The following is a 24622-nucleotide window of genomic DNA, read 5'->3' as shown; positions in this document are numbered from 1 at the left end:
CTCAACTCCAGTCATATGATCTGAAATTGTCTGAGTTGTGGCTAGCAGCTGGAAGCTAGAGGCTTAGAGTCTAGCTCCAGAGACCTCATGGATACCCATGTATCTAAATTATAGCCATCTTTATATAATGATGTTCTTATTACAGGCTTACAGAATTACCTTATGTTAGTTTCAGTAGTGAGCACAATATAATGATACTTAAAGGCGTTAGTCTCCCAGATAGAATACTCCATCAAAACGCCACAGATCTTCCTTTTGCCTTATTACAAGTCTCATAAGCTATAATGAACTTGTAATGGGCACTCCATGTCTTCAAACCACTGCGCTATCCACAGCCTATGGTTGCAGGTGGAACCTGCTGTTGCTCGAATACTGGCACTTTGATGACCAAGGACCTTGGCTACGAAGTAGCTAAGGAGCTCCGAGTGACCCACGGAGACTTCAGAAAAGAAGCTAAACAACTTTTCTGAGTGCATCACAAATATGCTTCATGCAAGAAAGCGCCTTGTGGTCAATGAGTTTGCAGAGCCACGCTATGCAAATTTTTTAAGTCATACATACAGTTTTGGGCAACCTAATATGCATAAATGTGAGCATTATAGGCTGCCACCTTCCAGCATTGCTGGCAACAACCAATGACACATTTGTGAGAGACAACACATTCAGCAGTCACCATTTAGGCTTCTTTAACCCTCTATATAAACCACAGCGATTGGTGTTTTCTCTCAAGCCATCCTTAACTCAAGTTCTAGCAGTAAAACGACGGAGAGGTACTTTGTTTAGAAGTTTGTAGCAAGTACTCTTTTAGGTACTTTTACATTCCTTTATGAATTAGTCTGAAAACATCCAACTCTCTTTTATTAAACGTCCTAAAAGGACACAGTTGTTTCAATCCATATTAAGTGTGTATAAGAATTTCTTGACTGTTCTCATTTTATTCCCATTTCAGATATTTTGGGATAGTTCACAAAGGCATGCAAGAGTACGTGAAAGAGTACTACTTTACGTACTCCTAATTGCGTCTGTAAAACGCCCCATCCACTGCCCGCAGAAGAAACTGATGAAAAGAAGCATCTAAGAAAACAGCACTTTTCATACAACTTCTCATGTCACATTGCTAAATATTTGATACAATGTCTGGAAATTAGATGCTTCTTTGAGAAAACAATTTATATTAAAATGACTTCTCGAAAACTTAAAACTGAAGCCGGATTTAATTGCAATGTTCCCATTTCTCATAAATCATTCATAAACAGACTCAGAACATATGACTGCAGATTAAAAACGCAATCTTTTATTTATTGTGTAGTCTAATGTTATTGGAAGCAAATACCCACAGGTGCAAAAATGACATCCTGAAGGAAGCAAAAGTGCAAAAGGCAGGAAATTAAAACATGCAAGAAAGGGAGTAGAAAACAAATATATGTAATGAGTATCGCCGTCAATTTAAATATGCATGCTTAAAATAAAGCTTACCAAGGCTTAACGTTTCAGTCAGTAAAATGTGCACAATAAGACTATGGCTCAAAGTAAGTTGCGAATGCAGTTCTACTCGTTATGTGGCATTTGAAGAGAGCACAATATGTCATTTGTACAGCATCACTGTGCTCTTGGTGTCCTACAATGAGGATACCATCGCAGAGCAAAGAATGATTTGTTTTGTGCAGAAGTGGTCTGTAGAGTGAGGGAGGGTGAACAGTGCTTAATTTGTGATGGTGGTTTCAAGTGCTCGACACCTGCACTTAATTGTCAAAACCGTCACTTGTGACAGCTGCCACATGGTGGTGCTGTTTGTGTAATATAGAGAGGAGCACAAAAAGACTTTTTAAAAATCAAATACACATTAAAACAACAAATACCTGCCTCGCAAGCCATTCTTAAAGATTTGGGAAGGGGGGCCTCGAACAGTCTAAATTGTGACACTTATTGCACTGTGATGGCTAGTACTTGTGTATATACTGTCATTGGCAGCGCTGGCAGTGGCAATTGGTAGTACAAGCTGGGGTGGCCTAACCACGGTCCAAGCACTTGTTTTATTTATTTATTTTACACAAATTAAGCACCAAGTGTGTGCCTCTGTTAGGTAATTAATTCCAAATTGTATGAGTTTTGAATTGTTAGTGGTGTCATCGCACCAAATTGCTTATGTTTCTATTAGCAGATTTATGTATATAATTAATAGCCCCTCCAAATTTAAATAAAAAACGAGCGCATTTTGTATATTAAGCGAGAATGCGCTTTTCATAAAAAATAGACCGGAACATGAATGAGTTCAATGATCCCTGAACCAGCAAGACTAGTGGTGAGGGTGAAGATGCAGCTTGCACCTGGAGCCCTCTTGGAATACTCAAAGGGAAAGGAGATGTAGTGGTACCAGTCCTTCCTCTTTCTCCTGGACTTGTTTTGCTTGGACGGTCTGTCACTGGACACCCAAGATGAGGTGCCTCTGTGGTAGGATCATTGCACAACAATGAGATGAATGGACAGACATAGAAACTAGAGGTCACCACATCTACACTGAAACTGGAGCAGGACGAGAGAGCAGGCTGAGGGGAGGGATTCTGTTGACAGTTACAGTGGAAGCTTCACTGCTTGTTTGCTAGGCAGTGTTCCCAGCATGTTTTGCTAACGGCTGTTGTAGGTTCTTTCCTCTCAAGCTTTAAAGCTTCTTTTATTGGGTCTCGCCTGGCATTAGTAGTGTGCATGCGCTGCACCGCGATGCGAGGGCTTCTTGGAATTGATCCGATTCCAGAAGACATGTCTGAGCTCCGCCTATAATTTTCATTGGTGTGCGTCTTTTGGCATAATTGAATATGCTGAACAGTGTGTAATTATTGTACCTGAGGCTTTTTGTGTCCCTCCTGTTGCCACCCGGTCTACTTTTGGCCCCGCCCCTCGGGACTGGATCTTTTACTGGTGGCAGGACACGGTGGGTTTTATGACTGTTGCCCTTTTCTTTAACCTATGTTTGCTTGTGGGCTGTGCGGTTACTCGTGGGTGAGATTTACTAATGTGCTTTACAGGAGTACCAGTTATCTTACATTGGAGCGCTTTACATGAGACCCAGTTATGTTACACAAGGACACATTCGATTTTGGTAGGCACGGGGTATAAAAATAGTCGTGCCTTGCTGTTGGTGTAGTTTGGCACATTACCCGTACCTTTACTACAAAAGTCACATGGTTCTTGACCAATAGGGGCAATCCGCCTGAAAGAGGCACAAAAGCACCAGTAAACACAGTCCATATATACAGCGTGACATACATCCAGGAAACGAAAACACTCACAGCGGTCATCCGGGCTCGCGGGCAGCCATACAATCGGCGCCCAGTGATACCAGCAACATAACAATCCACAATGAATTGCTTGCGGCCTCTGATGGTTAGTCTGGGCGCCAATACTGCACTTAGAAACGGAACCATTTTAACAAATCTATAACCATATTCTTTTGCCCCAACCACTACCACCATGTCCACCCCCACATCACGTCCACCCCCACATCACGTCCACCACCACCACCACCACGTCCACCACCACCATGTCCACCCCCACACCACCACGTCCACCACCACCATGTCCACCACCAACACCATGTCCATCAGCAGGACCACCACCACCATGTCCACCACCAGCAGGTCCACCACCACCACCAGCTGGTCCACCACCACCAGCAGGCCCACGACCACCAGCAGGTCCAACAGCATCACGTCCACCACCACCACCAGCAGGTCCACCACCACCACCAGCAGGTCCACCACCACGCCCACCACCACCAGCAGGTCCACCTCCACCACCAGCAGGTCCACCTCCACCACCAGCAGGTCCACCACAACCACCAATTCTAGCACCACCACGCCCACCACCACGCCCACCACCATGTCCACCACCACGTCCACCTCCACCACCATGTCCATCAGCAGGACCACCACCACCAGCAGGTCTACCACCACCAGCAGGTCCACCACCACCAGCAGGTCCACCACCACCAGCAGGTCCACCACCACCAGCAGGTCCACCACCACCAGCCGGTCCACCACCACCAGCCGGTCCACCACCACCAGCCGGTCCACCACCACCAGCAGGTCCACCACCACCAGCAGGTCCACCACCACCAGCAGGTCCAACAGCACCACGTCCACCACCACCACCAGCAGGTCTACCATCACAACCAGCAGGTCCACCACCACCACGTCCACCACCACCACCACCAGCAGGTCCACCTCCACCACCAGCAGGTCCACCACCAGCAGGTCCACGTCCACCACCATGTTCACCACCACCATGTTCACCACCACCACCATGTCCACCACCATGTCCACCACCACCACGTCCACCACCACCATGTCCACCAGCACCACCACATCTACCAACACCACTACAACGTCCACTACCACCACATCCACCAGCACATCCACCAACACCACCACCACGTCCACCACCATCATGTCCACCACCATGTCCACCACCACCACGTCCACCACCATGTCCACCTCCACCACGTCCACCACCACCACATCCACCACCATGTCCACATCCACCACCACATCATCCATATCCACCACCATCACGTCCAGCGCCATCACGTCCAGCGCCATCACGTCCAGCGCCATCACGTCCACCGCCATCATGTCCACCGCCATCATGTCCACCACGTCCTCCACCACCACCACGTCCACCACCACCACGTCCATCACAACCACGTCCACCACCACCACTTCCACCACCACATTTACCATCACATCCACCACCATGTCCACATTCACCACCATGTCCTCCACATCCGCCACCACGTCCACCACCACCATGTCCACATTCACCACCATGTCCTCCACATCCGCCACCACGTCCACCACCACCATGTCCACATTCACCACCATGTCCTCCACATCCACCACCATGTCCACCACCACCACATCCACCACCACCACGTCCACCACCACCACCACGTCCACCACCACCACCACGTCCACCACCACCACCACGTCCACCACCACCACCACGTCCACCACCACCACCACGTCCACCACCACCACCACGTCCACCACCACCAACACGTCCACCACCACCAACACGTCCACCACCAACACGTCCACCACCAACACGTCTACCACCAACACGTCTACCACCAACACGTCTACCACCAACACGTCTACCACCAACACGTCTACCACCAACACTTCCACCATCACCACTTCCACCATCACCACTTCCACCATCACCACTTCCACCATCACCACTTCCACCATCACCACTTCCACCACCACCACTTCCACCACCACCACTTCCACCACCACCACTTCCACCACCACCACTTCCACCACCACCACTTCCACCACCACTTCCACCACCACTTCCACCACCACCACTTCCACCACCACCACTTCCACCACCACCACTTCCACCACCACCACTTCCACCACCACCACTTCCACCACCACAGCCACATCCACCATGTCCACATCCACCACCAACACCCACCACGTCCTCCACCACCACATCCACCACCACCATCACCACCACCACGTCCACCATCACCACGTCCACCACCATCACCACGTCCACCACCATCACCACGTCCACCACCATCACCACGTCCACCACCATCACCACGTCCACCACCATCACCACGTCCACCACCATCACCACGTCCACCACCATCACCACGTCCACCACCATCACCACGTCCACCACCATCACCACGTCCACCACCACATCCACCACGTCCACCAGCACCACGTCCACCAGCACCACGTCCACCAGCACCACGTCCACCAGCACCACGTCCACCAGCACCACGTCCACCGCCACCACGTCCACCGCCACCACGTCTACCACCACCACGTCCACCACCGCCAGGTCCACCACCGCCAGGTCCACCACCGCCAGGTCCACCACCGCCAGGTCCACCACCGCCAGGTCCACCACCGCCAGGTCCACCACCGCCAGGTCCACCACCGCCAGGTCCACATCCACCACCACCATGTCCTCCACATCCACCACCACGTCCACCACCATCACGTCTTGTGTATTATGGTAACAGCAAAACTATTTTTATTGGGGTAGTCTGCCTTATTTGGTTAATGCTTTTCATGGGTCATATTTTCAATGACAAAAAAGGACAAACTGCACAATGAGTGCTATGTGTAAATGAAAGGGTTTTGAACAGTGTTTAATTCCTGCCACCTGGGAGAGCTATGTGGGCACAAAGAAGAAACGAAAGACCCACAACACACACTAGGGTGATGTCTAGTTCATAGACTGAATTCTTGCAGTTGTTGTTTTATTAGGAACCTTTGCGGTGCGAATCTAAGTGAACGTAAACAAACTGAGATGTGTGAATAATGGGAACGAAGCAATAACACATAAAAGGCCATGACTATCTTCTAAGCCTAGCTCAGTGGACCTGGGTAACTGGCGATGAGAACTGTTGCGCTTTCAAGTTTTTTCTGAACCTAAGAAAAACTTGAGGTAATACGCAGATCATTCCAGAGGATAAGTCTTAGCTGATGGAAATTCCAAGCAAAAATAATTTAAGCCCAGGAAGGCACAGAATGAGCATGTTCAGAAAGGCCAATCTCAAAAGGCTTATTGGAGTGGAATACATTGGGCAGAAAGCTTGTGCCATGGAGGTATAGGTGAACAATACATGGGAGTCTGGAGTTGTGTGATAGTCTTCTTAGGAAAAGCCATGCCATTATTGTGCTTAGAAATGTGCAATACAGCCTGGATTAATGAAGCAGTCAATTTTGGGATAACAAGAAAAAGTACAAGACATTTCACATCAGGCACAAGTGATTGAACACATTTTTGATTACCACGCTCATCTGAGTGGGGCAGAACTATAAATAATCGCAGTGTCTTGTTTTTTGCAAAGGTATCACGGCCTTTAAATCCATTGTCTCAAATGAAAGCGCAATATGATGCTAAATTGACTTGGCTCTATCTTTGTATTTGTGAAATTAAGTGCAAACCTATCTACTATTGCCGACGAGTATTCTATTGCAGTTCCTTATCAAGTCCATATCCAAAACTAGTTCCAAATAAATATTTTATGGGATAGAAATCATGCATTTTCAAACTGATGCCTCAGCAAATCTTTTACGGTATTTCTTAGTAAATGACTGATCTATATTGAGTAAGAGACTTACTATGTCTGTAAATACCCCAGGCCTCATGAGATTCATCATCTTAGCCACCTGGTAAACATCCACAGCGTTCTCGTTTTCCAACTGCTGAGACAACGTGGTAAGGGCACAAAGCATTCCTGCCGAAACGGCTCCAAATCTACAAATAAGAAAAAGAAAGGCATTTTCAGGGCAATGTTTAGGTTTACTAATTTTACAGACCCATTGGTAATCATGCCTCCTCCCCACATACCCATTATACATTTTAGTAATCAGTGGAGCTTAACAAGTAGCTTGTGACTTAACTTAACCCTATCCTCGGAGGAAAGGCGGGTCTGCATTACTTTAAATTATCAGTGTTTTTTTGGCATTTGGGTATGCAAATAAAGAGGGAACGTGTGAGAAGCCCATCTGCAAATAAATGAACATTTTCCAGGTTGGATTCGTGGCCTGTTTAATTAAGAATGGATGAAGTTCTCTGTCTTTACTTCATCATAACTCCGAATTGAAAAGACCACGTATAAGGCCGCTAGCATCTCACAGATTCTCTACTTAGTTATTAGGGTAAAGGATTAGTCAAATGGAGCCCAAGTTATTACTGAGACAATTAAAAAAATTCCTATGAATTCACCGACTTAACAAGTGGGTCTGTCATAGATGATGCAATAATATTTATTTTAAAACCATTAGGGATTCTCATGTACCCCTCAAAAGAGATTCACCAACATCCGGTACGTATAGATTATGTTAACCATTAAAGTTATGACTCAAAGACCAATAACACTGAGTTGCCTATTTAGGAGAGCTGTGGAACCTCAGCACCACCAAAGAATTGATTAAGACCTCGCATATTAATAGAAAGCATCACAAATTACATCAGACAGCATTGCCATTGATATCCTCGCTCCTTTAAAGGTCTGCATGAATCCACCTGCTTTCCTACCCAGATTTTGGCTGCCTCCAGCACGCACCGTGCAAACTGTGTAGAAACAGCAATAATCAATCTTTTAAGGTGAAAGTTATGCCATTGATGAGCTTAATGATCCTATCACTGGTGTTGTGTCCACTGGTGTTATTTCTGATGGCAATGGTGCACACTGAAATAAAAGCTGTACCCATCCCATGCTCTAGGACAGCATATCCCAACAGTCATTTTGGGTGGAAGGCTGCAATAACATATTTACAAAACAAATACCCATCAGATGGATACCTGTCCAAACACAGTTGTATTCCCACTCTCAAGATACCAGAGATAGATGAGACTTCTCTTACTTGACTTAAGGGATGTCATCGAGCTCAATGGTGAAGCAATATAATTCATAGATGAGATAATATCCATTTAGATATATCAATAAAGTTGCTACAATAATACACATTGCCACCACATATCATCATAGCGATTGAATGTACTTGCAAGGCTGCAGAATCACTTAATTAGTTGCTGTTGCCCTTGTCATCACCAGTTCCAGGCCAGGAGCAAAGTATTATACACTTTAGTAATGGGTAGGTCAGGAAAGAGGGTAAGTTGCGAACATTTTTCCCAACTTCTTATGGAGGTCACTTTATGACAAGGGAGTAGTGGTGGGGGACATGGACTAAGGCCGCAGGTTTCAGGTTCCACAGCACCCCTTTCACTTAATGTAAGATTTGAGAGTTGGATAGCTTAAATTTAGGGGCCTCAATGCTCACGCTAAGGTATAATGATGGAAAATAATTAGCAAATGTTTCTACCTTAAGGGTCTAAAGTGAATATTTCTCTAGTCCGGAGATGGAAGCAGGTGCCCTCATTGTGGTTTTTGATTTTACAAACCATGAGAATTACCTTTCCCTTTCTCCCTTATGATATACCAAATCAATTGTGAAACGTCTGCCTAGATTAACCCAAATCTTTTTTGGGCTTTGCAGATTACCTAATATTTGTCTTTTTTTCCACCTACTTGTGACCTTTCTCAGTGTCCTCAGTTGTTTCTATTGTCATGGACCAGCAATACCAAACATTCTCAATCAAGCGTGCAATCTCAACTTACTGAGGGCTTACTCCTGCCAGCAAAATAGTGGCAATGGAATGCAAACTTAAGAATGCTCATTTTAAGCCCTATTTTCCACTGCACAATATACATTGTGTGGGGTTTGGGTGAGCCGCTTGCACATGATTGAAAGGTCTTTTTGTTTATGTCAGATCTCTGCTCCTTATTCTATGGCTTTCCTCCTCAAACTTTTGTTTGACCAGTACCTGGAGAATTTCTTCTTTACATTGCTTTTGAGTGGATGATTTATGCCCTTCCACTGCACAGGAAGGGACTACGTTAATTGTCTTTCCAAGGGAGTGCATCACTTTCCCTAGTCTCTCTCTCTCTCTCTCTCTCTCTCTCTCTCTCTCATCTACTCAATTCCTTTTGAACTTCCAACACTTATCTGTTCCCAGCATTTCTGCGTAACAATGCATTTTGATAATAATTTGCAGCAGTGCTTATGAACTGCGTGGATTTTGTATATATTAGAAAAAAGCCATCTTGAATGATTATATACAATGCATTGCGAGTAATAACTATGTTTTGTATCAATATTAACTAAGCTGGTCTCTTTAAGGCACTTTAATAGTTCAATTTTACGCCTTAATATCTACTAGAACCATTTATTTAAAACCTACAACAAACATATAGAGGAGCAAATACATCACTTGGACGGAGTAATAGACTCAATACAATTAAAAGAATTGTTGCTGAAAGATTGGTGGTACGATTGTTCCATTAATGTAAAAGGGCCTGTGGTGACTAATCTAGTGTGGCACACTTGTTGTGATAGTGTGCCAGCAAACACAACTCAATGCAACAGAAGTAATTCTTCTGGATATTGTTCATTTTCTGTTTTTTTTCCCTAAATAAAAGCCTTCCATCACCCCTAGCTCTCTCACACACATATACACATATACATACATACACATATATACATACACCTTTTTGATTGAATTCTATGCACTGAAGAAGGCAGATGCCGAAATGCATTTGCATTAAAAAAATAAAATGAATTACCCCGTGAGTGCTCAGAGCCAGTAGTTGTTGTGCAACAAAGGAGGTAGCACCCCAGCCATTAAAAACACCCGCCGCATGTTCAACTCCCAGGGTGGATCGTGTTTGAGATATATATATACACACATATACTCACTACCTACTGTGCTCGAAACGAGTCTGTGTTGCCCGGAGAATAAATCATAATATATATATATATATATATATATATATATATATATATATATATATCTCTCTCTCAAAAGAGAGGCGGGTTAATTCACTCCCGCATCACGGCCCAGCCGTGTTCCAATCTCTTGGGGTTTTGGATGTTGGGGACTTAAGGGAGCCCTGTACACCTACAGTGAAAACAGGGTCACCAGCCGCTACACGGCCCCTCCTATGCATGGCAAAAACTCAGCGTGACAAGTTCTATATCCAGCTGCCAAATGGACTGTTCACAGTGCATTTGGGGAGCTGTAGTTGTTCAGAACTTTACAGCACTCCCAGGCGGCAGGATAGGCTGAGCTCCTACCAATGGGAGCGCCCTGGCAATTACATAGGAGGGAGGAGGAGACACCTGGAAACTTTGCAGCATCCGAAGAAGGCGTAATGGCCGAAATGCATCATGCTGGTTGTTTTTGGTGATTAAAGGCTTCCCATCTGTACCCCGCTGTGTCCCTTGATATCCTGGTGTGAAGGTGATCGTGTGTGGCATATATATATTTGTTGCAACTGCTGTGGGCTCGCTTGAATTCCTTGTCCGTGGAATCATCTGATGGCATTAACAACACCCCAATGACTATTAAAGTGAATCAGATAAAACCATAGTTATCATTTACTTTATTTTACTCTACAGAACAAACAATTACTTCATCTTTTAGCCCAGATGCACGGCTAGTGCCTCATCGCCATTATGGCCAGACGGTTGTAACGTGTGGTATCATTTTTTACTCCAATCTCCGGAGTTCTATCAGTCTATCACCTCCTCTCTATCGCCTCGGAATACAATCAAGAACGACAAATGATAGGAGACTGGTATTTTGCCTATGTTCGGCAAAAAAGTGGCATGCAATTGGGTATTGCTTATCGTGGTGGGTAATAGCTCTCAGATGCTCCAACACTCTTTTTTCTTTTGTGAATAGTACTCCCGATGTAGTACTTGTTATTAAATGTAGTAATGAACCTGATTGCATCCATTTCTGTTTTTTCTATTGGCTCACCCTTCTCTTTTCAACAATTCATCTCTAGCCCTCCCTTCTACTTTTTCACAAGCTGTTATGATGTATGAATCCCTATAGCCTCTCTCTTTGAATCTTGTTATCATGACCTTCTTTTCCGTCTCATATTTCTCTGGAACCTGAAAACGACTTTATGTTTGGATTTTGTGGGGCCGGCAAACCCCGCTGCAGCTCGCCGTGAGTGAAGAAGGCGGTGGTGTAGTCGCCAAAAGCTGTTGGAATATATATATATATATATATATATATATATATATATATATATATATATATATATATATATATATATATATATATACCTGTAAATCTGTCTCTGGACACGAGGCAGCCGCCCCAGCCCAAATCCAAAAGAAGACGAAAGAGCAGACCCAGATTCAGTGCTTCAGTCAAGGTGCTTTATTATCTTCCAGCAAGCCAGCCGCCATTACGCGTTTCGCTTTAGCACAAAGCTTGATCACATGGCAAGTTGCTCAAAGCTGGTGCCGTTATTTAAAGTGCCAGTGCGCGGCAAAATGCAAGGTACATTTAAACAACGTAGAAAAGATACTTTCAAGTCTAGTTGTATGTAAACAAGTAAAAGGCGTCAATGCACATGTACACATCTGAACAATTTTCTAAAATATATAAATAATTTAAATATTTTTTTTTATAAAAAGAGTCCACTGTAAATTCATGTATAAATACAAACTTTTCCGTAAAGATTTTCTTTACTCTGCGGAACCAACCATCTTATATTTCCGCTAAAGACAGATGACATTTCCTGTCTAAATTCAAATTTGTTATATTTGGGGTAAAGAATAACCAAAAATAATTTTTCATCACCCTTTCAGATGTATACTTCAACATTATCCAGAAAATGAAGCCCCAGTAGGCCTATATCCTCTAGTAATGTTTTGATTGCTGGCACAAAAAAACGGCATATAAGAGGTGAAAACATTTATATATTGTGTGCAAAAACTTTGACGAGAAAGTGCTAGTGCTAGTGCAAAAAAAGAAACCAATCTGAACCAAAATCGGTTACCCCAGGAAGCCTCCTGGTTCAACCCTCTTAAAATAGCTCTGAATTCATAACTCAATTGAGTTGAGAGGAGGTTTAAGCCCCCTAAATAAACAAACAAACACATTCTGTAAGTAGCGGTATTGAACAGATCACCACATAATATAAATGCCATGCTAATTCTACTGAATCCTCATTCAGCATATGTAACCCTAATTCCAATGACCAGTATTCAAATTTATATATGTATATTATATATATATATATATATATATATATATATATATATATATATATATATATATATATATATATATATTCGCTCCAAAATTCCCACGGTGTACCCTGCAAAGAAGACAAGCACTCAGGGTGGCGAGCTCAAGAGTTTTACTACTGAGCTCACGGTGTCCAGATGCGTTTCGGCATTCGCCTTCGTTGATGGTTACATGGCGGTGCCGAAACGGCCGTTTTTTATGTTCACAATTCATTGACATTGTTAACGGACCACATCCCCAGTTCGTGGTCGCCATCTTGGACCATGCAATCAGTCAGTTTACACTGGGCAAGGAGACATTGTAAATCGACATACATACTCATTTTGACATTCATAGAGTAATTATTTTTTTTTTTTAAGAAAACAACGGTCCTTAGGATAAACACAATGAACCATGCATTGACAAATATAGACTAGAATCAGTACTATATCAAGTAGTTTCAGTACCCAGCCGGGCCTGAAGGACTTTATTCAAGTATATACATGAGTAAGGAAGACCACCGGAGGGGTCCAATTCACTATCTGATAGGGTACAAGCCTGTACCTATCCAAAAGTCACTCAAAAGAGATTCAAGAGTGAAAGATAGAAAAATAGAAAAAGAAAGAGACAAGAAATATCAGGCAAGAAAGACGTGGGAGCCAACTGTCCCTTGCATTTACATCAATCATAAGCAAGTTCGGACAAACAATTACTGTAATAGGATAAACACAATGGAAAACATTACAGAATTGCTAAAAATGTTGACGGCGTTTCGATCCCTGGCCCCTAGTGAACTGGGATCATCATCAGGACTTTGTGTTAAGTTGCCTGTTTTGCTATTGAAGCGCCTGACAGTTTCTATTCCAAATCGATAGTCACGGGTGGTGGTGGTGCGGGCGCTGTCCGAGTTAAAGGTGATTTCCTCAAAACTCCAGTGGACAAGGAGTAGGGACCTCAGGCAATTGGCTGTAGGGTACTCGACTTGGTTTGGGGGAAATTAATGTTCCAGTTAGAGGCGTGGGCTGAAATTAATCTGCACGCTCTGTTTCACAATCGTGTCAATAATGCTCCACTTCCGGACTCTCGGTTTAGTCGGAACACTGCCATTGAGCCTGCCGACTTCTCACTGCTCGATCCAGGAGCATTATTGACACGATTGTCCGAACTTGCTTATGATTGATGTAAATGCAAGGGACAGTTGGCTCCCACGTCTTTCTTGCCTGATATTTCTTGTCTCTTTCTTTTTCTATTTTTCTATCTTTCACTCTTGAATCTCTTTTGAGTGACTTTTGGATAGGTACAGGCTTGTACCCTATCAGATAGTGAATTGGACCCCTCCGGTGGTCTTCCTTACTCATGTATATACTTGAAAAAAATCCTTCAGGCCCGGCTGGGTACTGAAACTACTTGATATAGTACTGATTCTAGTCTATATTTGTCATTGCATGGTTTATTGTGTTTATCCTAAGGACCGTTGTTTTCTTAAAAAGATATTTTGCCCATGGTCCCTGGGTATCTATTGGGTTCCCTTGTTACAAAAAAAAAAAAATCATAGAGTAATGGCATCTTATTTATATTCAGGTCACATTTCATCATAGTGTACACCTTTTTGCCAAACTCGAGCAAATAAATTGCCCGCAAATGTTGCCCATAGATGGGCTGTCGAAAGTATTCCCTCATCTTCCAACATTATTCCGGCTGGATTTGCAGGTATAGAACAAAGAAGTGCCTTAACAAACTTCAGGCCAGTATCCACTTTTGTTCCTCAAATGCCGAATGACATTGTTGATACCTTTGTGGAAAGGGTCACTAAAGACCTGATGAAAATGCGTGACTGTGATAACAGAGGAAAGATTGATTGTAACTTCACAAAAGAACAATATAAGGCAATTGAAGATCCGACAAGTGACCCTTTATTAATCTTGAAACCTTCTGATAAAGGGGTGAATATTGTATTGCAGACGGTGGAGGCATACAATAAAGAAGCATTAAGACAACTGAATAACATTGAGTCTTATGCTAGAGTAAAGAAAGACGTATATGAAAAAAGTATTGGGGAATGTCATGAAATGTTGAGAAAATGGTATTGGAAGGGGATGTTAGAAACGGAAGAATATTTATTTTTGAGAAAATTGAATCCAATTACCCCCTGTTTTTACCACCTATCCAAGGTACATAAAAATGCCCTCAGTCCGCCAGGCAGACCAATCGTGTCATCTATAGGGAGCCTGGCAGAACATATTTTGATCTATATTGACCACTTTCTATCCGAGTTTGTGGTCAAACTAAGATCGTACACTAAGGAAACAAAGGATTTTCTGGGGAAACTAGAAAAGATAACTTGGAGAGAAGGGGACTTGATGATAGCAATGGAATCACAAGCTTGTACACCAGTATTGCACATCCTCAAGGGTTGAAGGCGACACAATACTATTTGAGTAACAGAGAAGCCAAATACACTGAACACAACAATATGTTGTTAGAAATCTTGAGATTTTGTTTACACAATAATATCTTTATCTTTGAGGATCAGCACTTCCAGCAAATGTCAGGGACTGCGATGGGAACCTGCTTCGCCCCCAGCAACGCAAATTTATTCGTGGGCTGGTGGGAGGAGCAGGTGGCCTGGGCAGTAGACAAGGGGTAGTGGACGGAGAAGATAGTCACCTGGCATAGGTATATAGACGACTTCTTCATTATTTGGAGAGGTCCGAGAGCTAGTGCTGAGGAGTACATAAGATTATTGAATAACAACATTTACAACTTGGAATTCACGGTGGAGATGAGCACACAGTCTGTCAATTTCTTAGATCTGGAAGTGACAGTTGTTCAAAACAAGATATGTACCAAGTTGTATCGTAAACCCACTGCGGGTAATTCGATTCTACATGCCCGCAGTGGGCTCCCTCCCAGACTAATAAATAGCATCCCGTACAGAGAATTACTCCGTATAAAGAGGAATAACACACATGAGACAGACTTTCAAAGGGATGCGGGAGAATGTGTAAAAAGATTCCGTAAACGGGGGTACAGTGTACAGACTTTGGAGGGGGCTAAAACGAGAGTGGATCATCTGAAAAGGGAGAAGCCACTAGAACCCCACACTGAGAGTAATGAAAAGAAAGATAAGAAGGTAGGGTTTAGAATGATCACCACCTTCTCGAAAGATGCCACAAGACTCAGACAAATATTCAGGAAACATTGGGGCCTGCTACAGATGGACCCTATTATTGGAATGGATATTCCAAGGAGACCCCTCTCAACGTTCCGTAAAGCCAGGTCACTCAGAGAAAGCCTCACATGCAGTTATAAGAAAAAGAACAGAAAGGATTTGCAAAGGAGGTTAGGGGTTTTTATCCCTGTAAAAAATGTAAATCCTGTGCGGAAAGTAAGAAAATGGCTACCTATAAAATACCAGGAATAGATAAACCAAAGGTGACAAACAAATTCCTAACTTGTACTACTCCATACACGGTGTACTGTTTACAGTGCCCATGTGGGTTGAAGTATGTGGGGAGCAATACATCAGGCCAAGATTAGAGTATTAGAACATGCCAGGGCCATAACAAATGGCGACTTAGCATATCCAGTGGCACGGCATTTCAAGACTCTACATAATGGGAACAGGGACCTGCTAACGTATTTTTGTTTAGATCATGTACCATTGAACCCTAGGGGGGGGAGATAGATTGATGACCCTTAGAAGGTTGGAATCGAGGTACATAATTGACCTCCAGATGAAGGTACCAGGAGGTCTTAACACATGAGGAATTGGCTGTACATTTGGGTGACTAGGTAGCTGTGGAAAAAGGATTTGAAACTGATGAAATTTGGAAATTTGATTGTTTTGTAATGAACAGATTCTAATGGTGAAATGTAGTTGATGGTGATATAGGACATTGGATATGAACATTATTTGTCCACTTTGGAGCAGGATTACATGGAGAGAGATAGTTCGACATGACATAGGCCCATTTATGGGCTAAATGATGATAATGTTGGAAGTTGAGGGAATACTTTCGACAGCCCATCTATGGGCAACATTTGCGGGCAATTTATTTGCGCGAGTTTGGCAAAAAGGTGTACACTATGATGAAATGTGACCTGAATATAAATAAGATGCCATTACTCTATGATTATGTCAAAATGAGTATGTATGTTGATTTACAATGTCTCCATGCCCAGTGTAAACTGACTGATTGCATGTTCAAAGATGGCGACCCCGAACTGGTGATGTGGTCCGTTAACAATGTCAATGAATTGTGAACATAAAAAACGGCCGTTTTGGCACCGCCATGTTACCATCGACGAAGGCGAATGCCGAAACGCGTCTTGACACCGTGAGCTCAGTAATTAAACTCTTGAGCTCGCCACCCTGAGTGCTTGTCTTCTTTGCGGGGAACATCACAGGAATTTTGGAGCGATAATATTGCGGAGGGCACCATCCGCTGGGGAGCACCCGCCCGAGAGTGCAAGGACTCGGTGCAAACTCGGAGCAAACACATATATATATATATATATATATATATATTTTTTTTTTTTTTTTGCACAAAGGACGCCGCACACAGCAACTTCTTTTTTACTGGTTTATTTCAGTGCCCAGTCTAAGACCAACGCGTTTCAGCCTGACGGCCTTGCTCACGGTAAGTGCAATTACTTCCTTGCAACTGTTTATACTCTCTTTGATTTCTACTATTCCCATAGGCTTCTGGGATATGTAGTCCTTGTTTACATACAAGAATACACTTTCTGTTAGACATTGGTCTCTATCATGTGTAAGCAATTTGATATGGGTACTATACCATAATGCAGGACATATACATAGATGCAAGTTGCAATGAGCTGGCCTCATATACATAAAAATGCTTTGAAAATGTGTAAATGCGACACTACTACATGTATTATAAATGTCATTAACAACATTGAAATATTGAATTTTGACAAGCATGCAACATGTCTGATCAAATGCACACTTGTTTTGAAATGCATTGCGACAAAAATATCCCATGAAATAATTTTGAGAACAATGTCTAACAGAAAGTGTATTCTTGTATGTAAACAAGGACTACATATCCCAGAAGCCTATGGGAATAGTAGAAATCAAAGAGAGTATAAACAGTTGCAAGAAAGTAATTGCACTTACCGTGAGCAAGGCCGTCAGGCTGAAACGCTTTGGTGTTAGACTGGGCACTGAAATAAACCAGTAAAAAAGAAGTTGCTGTGTGCGGCGTCCTTTGTGCAAAAAATTGTCTTTTGGCCATTGGTCTGGCCCAACGCCAGCACCCGCTGTGGAGCGATCCTGTGAACAGACCACATTGTTTGAAAAAAAATAATTATATATATATATATATATATATATACAGAAGAGGCAAGCACTCCAGTCCGGAAATGAAACATGAGAGTCCGTACTTATGCCAACACAAAGACGTTTATCAAGGTCCTAAACCTGTCGTGCCGTGTTTCGCCCTTACAAAGGGCTTGTTCACACGGTCACCAGTAGGAATAGTTAGGACCTTGTTTATATTCAAAAAGTGTTTTTTCTTTTGCCAATATCTTTGGCACTATTTGATGAATCTTCGCAACATTTTCAAAACTAATGGGGCAGTCAGGTCAGCTTCTGTGTTGAAAGTTTCGGGGTGATTCGTCAAGCGGGTGGTCCCAAAATGCGTTTTCTCGATGTTGATTTCCTTAGGAAACTTTAGACACCGCTACAGCCCTAACTGCTGAACTGAACTACACCAAATTTGTCAAAAAAGGTAGCACTCTTTTTGTTAAATGGTGTAAATCCGTTCAGTAGTTATCCATTTATCTCAAGTCTGCGATCTGATTGGAAGCCAACAGTTCCAACTCGGAAGTGTTGGCACGCATCTTGTGACTCGGTTGAACTGAGTCACAAGGCAAAAAGGTAAAAAATGCTAAACACCAACAAAAAGGGGCAGGGTAAAAACACCCTGAGCCCCTAGGCTTGCTCAGGGGGTCCCACTGGGCCAAAAAAAGCATTTTTTTATCAATTTTCAGAGGGAGTCGCGGTGGGTGCGCGAATCCTGCCAAAACAAATCACAGTCTCCTGCGCTTTGTTACCTGTAAGCCTCCGGGAGGGCCAGGTTCTGGGGCAATTACAAATAATGATGTGGGGGCCTGCGCAGGACCCTCAGCCCCGGGAACCGCCACCTCCCTAGGACAATCTTTAAAAATAAAGTGAGGGGGGCTAGAGCCTTCCACTCAGCCCCGGGGAATACCAGCTCCCGGAGCACAAATTGGGTGCTGTTGTCTACCCCCAGGCCAGGGAACCACCACCTCCCAAAGGCTACACAGAAGATGAGGGGGGGGGGGGGGGGGGCAGCACGGCTCCCCCTCCTCAAGTCCTTCATAGCCCTGGGAACCGCCACCCCCCCAAGGCCCAGTGCCAGCAATGTCCCAGGTTGCCCACCAGAGGACATTGCAATTTGCTATGGCTTGGCAGGAACACTGTTGCCTCCAAGCCATAGCAAACACTGCTCCCCGTGGTCCCCAATGAGAGGCCAGGCCCCGGAAGATGTGTTCCCCGGGGCCGAGAATGGCCCAGGAGCGGGGCCACTCTGCCCCCTTTATTTTTTTATTTAAAAAAGAAATGGCTCAGCCCCGGGCCAAAAATGGCCTGGGGGAGGGGGAAGACTCCATTCTTTTATCTTTAAAATTTGCAGGCCTCTAGAGATGGGGTCTCCAGGGCCATAATCAGCCTGGGGAGGGGGTGCATGCCCCCCTCCCTTGTTCAATTACCTAGCCCCGAAGGATGGGGTCTCCAGGGGCAAAATTGGCCTCAGGAGAGGGGCTTGCACGCCCCCCCTCCCTTTTTAAGGTTTGAGTGTATAAGAAGTTCTATAGGGCTGTAAGTTGGTGTGTGAGTGATTCTGCGGATGATGTCAGTGAGGTCATTAGTGATGTCATTTGAGCGGTCATCAGTGATGTCATGGAGCATGTCATCAGTGCTGTAATATATGAGGTCATGGTGGGGGTATAGGTTATAGTTAGCTCAGGTAACTATAACTGCTGAATTTCTATGGTTTTGTGAAAGTGAAATCTAAGCCAAACTATGTTATGTTATGTTAAATGTTATGTTAAAATCGCTTGTATAGTGCAACGTTCACCGGGTTGGTTTCTTGGTGCTTTGAGGCATGAGAGAACTGAGCTAATCCTATAGATTGTTAGAGGTTAGTTGTAAGTTGTTTCCTAAACTGGAGACAGGCATCAATAGTGCGTATAGACGGGGGAATGGAATTCCAGAATTGAGGAGCCAACTTTGAAAACCTGAGTCCCCCATGTTTAATAAGCTTAAACCTGGGGGTGATCAAAAGATTATGACTAGATGATCGAAGAGTGCAGGAGGGGATATATTTCTGAATTCTTTCAGCAATGAATTTCGAGCCTTTGTTGGACAATGTATTGTATACTATACATCCCAGTTAAAAGGCACTGTGCTGGACCACTGGGAGCCAATGTAGTTGTTTCAGCAGAGGCTTCACGTGCTGACGAGCAGGGAGTTGGAAAATTAATTTGGCGGCGTGGTTCTGAATTAGTTACAGGCGTTGTGCTCGATACGCCAGGATGCCAACATAAAGAGCATTGGCATAATCTAAACGTGAGATAATAAGTACCAGGACGACCAACGTAAGAGCTTCAGCTGATAGGAATCTTCTGATTTTTTTATTTTTTTTACGTACAAGGAAGAAGCTGACCGAGACCACCGAGTTAATCTGGGTTTTCATTGATAGGTCGCTGCTTATCATGATCCCTAGACTTTTTACTGAAGACGCTGGAAGGGGAGGGGAGTTCAGAGATGAGGGCCAAAATTTGGATTCCAAGGATTTAAAGAGCCTCCCGTCAGAACTAGCTCCGTTTTATCGGAGTTTAACTTTAGTTGATTGGCATTCATCCAATTGCTGATCAAAGTCATGACCGATTGAAGATTTAACGCAGACATTCTTGTAGATTGAATATTAAATATTAATTCAGATCGTCTGCATAGTTAAACGTCGAGACTTCCATTTCTTTCAAGGCGAGAATTAGGAGCTGCATGTACAAATTGAATAAAAGGGGGGATAGAGAGGACCCCTGTGGAACTCCGCATTGTAATTTCCCTTTCTTAGAGCAGAAATTTCCTAGGCCAACCAATTGGTATCTATCCTTAAGAAAGGACTGTATCCGTATCCCAAGGTTGAGCCCTGGATGCCGGCGCTTCGGACACGGCCGATCAAAATCTTATGATCGACCGTGTCAAAAGCAGCAGACAAATCCAGGAGAATCAGAGCCTGTGGGACATCATGGTCGGCTCCCTTTCTCAATTCATCCATAACTGTTAGAATGACAGTCTCTGTTGAATGAGCTGGCCTAAAACCCGCCTAGTGTGGATCAAGGAAAGAGGACTCCTCTACAAAGGAGATGATGCAAGAAGCCACATGTGCCTCCAAGATCTTGCTCAGGTATGGCAGGAGGGATATGAGGCGGTAATTGCTCAATACCGGAGGATCGGCCCCAGGTTTCTTCAAGATGGCTAGAATTTCCGCACTTTTGAAGGAGTCGGGGACAGTGCCACTTCTAAGAGATGTATGTCCTTGTAAGCTTTGTTTTTTTCAGTGAATTTCCAAGGTTTTTTAAAATTCCATTTCCGATCTATAATGTCCATGTAATAACCTTTGGGTTTTTCAGTGTAATATATATATATATATATATATATATATATATATATATATATATATATATATATATATATATATATATATATATATATATATATATATATATATATATATATATATATATATATATATATATATATATATATACATATATATATATATATATACACATACACACACACACTTGTTCCAGATGTTCTAGTCCAACTAAACATCATACTAATTCCATTGACATATTCTAAGGGTTTGTGGTATGTTGGGGGCGATAAAGGAGTGAATGTTTTTTCACTGTTCCTCAATGTGCAATAGAGAATAACCTTATTTCATTAAATAAACATAAAAAATAGATCAACTTAATGTAAGAGAACATGTTCTTTAAAAATCCAGCGCGACAGCAAAATATCGGTTCTCTTAACTAAAATACAAAATAGTTAACCTATATGAACTGGACTACTGCCAACGATTAATAGAAGAAATAAAAACACATTTCACAAAGTCAATTAGTAAAGGAAGAGACAAAAAAAAGCCTCCCTATGAAATGCCTCTATGGAGATACAAAATAGTTCATCAAGAAACCCTTATATTTTCGTTTTAAGCGTGGATTGCTTCCCCAATAAGCTCATATGGTACCAATCATATTTGCATGTCCACAGCTAATTACTTTGCTGTCTTAGTTGTAAAAGCTGTTTTTGTTCAAGGATGGCATCTGTTTTTGTGTTTCACATGGATACAGTTGTGTCTAAAAGTTGCAGGCAGCTAATGAGGTCATAGACATTATTATAACACAATCCCTCCAGGGAGTGAAAAAATAAAGATTGAATTCAAAGCCTGACACAGACGAAACACCTTATGAATACAAACCTTCAACAGTAGGCCAAAGATGCCACAACACTGAAGACCACTACTGCACATGCAATTATTTCGCACAGTGCCTGCCAGCATCAGCAATCAGCGCATAATGCATTACACTTTGCAGAACCACTTATAGCTGACAAATGCAAGCTCGAAAATAGAGCCAACGCTGTACTGGAGATTAGATGATTATTTATGCTTTCAAGTCGGAGATAAATTGACACCTCTGTTTTGGAGAACAGTCATGGCTTCCAAACTAATCTGTTACACATTTGTTTTCTTAAAATAGCGCCCTGTGTGGTGTCTGCATACACATGCTTTTTATACAGTGTTAACATATGCATGAAAAACAGTCTAGCAGTGGTCCCGCCGTGCTGCCAGAACCTTTAAGAGTTCTGTTTGAACAATGCTAAGGAGATTGGAGTTGTTACACTTGTGATCAAAATGGCAGAAATACCATGATCAATTTCAGAAATACATTTATTTTTTCAAACGTCTTTCTAAAAGTGCATGCACTTATTTGCCGCTAATATCTGCAGGGTTTCCTTTTCTGTAATTCTACTGCTTGATTGATCTAGTATTTGTATTACCCAGCGTTCTAATTAGATGCTGAATTGACTGTAGTTTGTAAATTCAAACATCCAACAAATAAAGCATAAAATAATCTTTACTGTGAAATATATTTCTGGCTGGATTGGAATTTCGGATGCGAGACAACAAAGGCTTTCCTTACCAGGGGCCCATTGTAATGCATGTTATTTTTGAACCCAACAATTACTGGGAGTACATGTATTCAGCAAGCAGGAAATTAATGGAAGCGCCAATTTACTGGGGAACAACAAGTGGAAATCAGTATTTCTGCATCTACTCGAACAAACGTTCTCCCAAAGTTTCACACAGAGATTTCAGCTTTCAGCAGCTGAAATGGGTTTGGAAACGAGCTACCCTTCCTCTTTGGTCACTTCAAATTTGTTCTGGAGCCACCTCCCTCCCCACTGGTATTGGAGACTGCCTGACTTGGGGGACAAATAATGGGGCCTGTCCAGATGTCATCTGGCATCTGCCTGTGACAGGTGAGGTGCCTTTGAAGTAAATTAGTTTCCTGGGCACTGCCCAAATGGTCATCCTGCCAGGGGAACAGCAACACGTCCCCCACACCTAGGCCTTTGAATGGTCTCTAGGAGCAGTTTTCACCCCTCTTTTAGTGCTTGACCACTAAGACAGCTGCAGCTGGAGGCTAATGCAAACTAGCCTCCAGAAGCTTTAGGCAGGGAAAAGATAAGTTTCTAAGAGCTTTAACTGACGCCCTTCCTAAATATACACAATTAATGGTCCCCCATGGCGATCTAGACCAGGACTATAATACCATAGTGGCGAACCTTAGACAGGCTATCGACCAGATAGCTCCTGAAAAGGTACAGAAAATAAAGGGTGCCGAAAAAAGGGGCCCCTTGGTTTACCCCGCCTCAGAGATCATAAAATAAAGCTTCGCCATCTTGAGAGACGTTGGAGGAAGACAAAAGACTGTTCAGACAGAGAACAGTATAAAACATCTCTGAATGTATACAAAAAATTCATTGTGTCAGCCAAAGGGGATTACTACGAAACTCGTATAAACAACGCTGTCAATGTCCAGAAAGAAACATTCAAAATTCTAAAAGAACTGAGTAAGAAAGATGAAAAGGTTGAAATAACGATAGACTGTAATACCTTTCAATGTTACTTCCTGGAGAAAGTGAAAACCATTTTGTCAGATATTAAAAAGGACACTCTTAATATTTCCCTTGCACTACAGGTCCCTCAAGCCCCTCCGAGATCCACTATCACCAGGTTTCCAGGTATAGACTCTATAGTTCTTGGGCAGCTTATAAATACAACCAAGTCAGGCTCCCCTGCAGACCCCTGTCCCCCCGAAATCTTTCGTTTGGCACTCCCTGTTTTAGAGGACCCCATCATCTGCCTCCTAAACAACTCATTAGACACTGGTCTTTTACCAGCTAGCTTTAAAGAGGCACGCGTCAAGCCCCTGATCAAAAAGCCGGGGGCGGACCCGGCCATTCTGAAAAACTATAGGCCAATATCCCAGCTGCCTTTTCTGTCCAAGATACTAGAACAACATGTGCTAAAATCCCTGTCTTCCTTCATGGAGTCACACCATCTACTCCAGGAGCGTCAAGCGGGGTTCCGTGCACATCATAGCACCGAGTTAGTAATGCTCTCGGTGCTAGATGAGCTCAGATGCATGGCTGACAGTAAAAAACCAAGTGCCCTGATACTTTTAGATCTTTCAGCGGCGTTTGATACTGTCAGCCATGCCCTACTCCTGGACAGACTGGCTGCGTTTGGGATAAAGGACATGGCATTTCAATGGCTAAAATCCTTTTTGTCAGGGCGGACCCAGAGGATTCAATTAGCGGATTGTATATCTGAGGTGGGTGTTCCTGAGTGTGGAGTCCCGCAGGGCTCTGCATTGT

The 24622-nt window shown here is 43.3% G+C and overlaps 1 protein-coding gene across 6 annotated transcripts in view; it reads right to left on the bottom strand.

The window, feature by feature from the left end:
* Nucleotides 1-24622, bottom strand: part of LOC147692851 (receptor-type tyrosine-protein phosphatase gamma-like) — a 1083817-nt gene that overhangs the window by 5336 nt on the left and 1053859 nt on the right. For all 6 annotated transcript variants that reach the window (XM_086939073.1, XM_086939071.1, XM_086939072.1 and 3 more), the window contains one exon: nucleotides 7149-7284. In XM_086939073.1, the coding sequence (XP_086795199.1) occupies nucleotides 7149-7284 (136 nt within the window). The remainder of the gene's footprint in view (nucleotides 1-7148; nucleotides 7285-24622) is intronic.

The sequence above is a fragment of the Lissotriton vulgaris genome, chromosome 9 (genome assembly GCF_964263255.1).
Source record: "Lissotriton vulgaris chromosome 9, aLisVul1.2, whole genome shotgun sequence".
NCBI classification, from domain to species: Eukaryota; Metazoa; Chordata; class Amphibia; order Caudata; family Salamandridae; genus Lissotriton; species Lissotriton vulgaris.
This window is presented reverse-complemented; position numbering and strand designations above follow the sequence as displayed.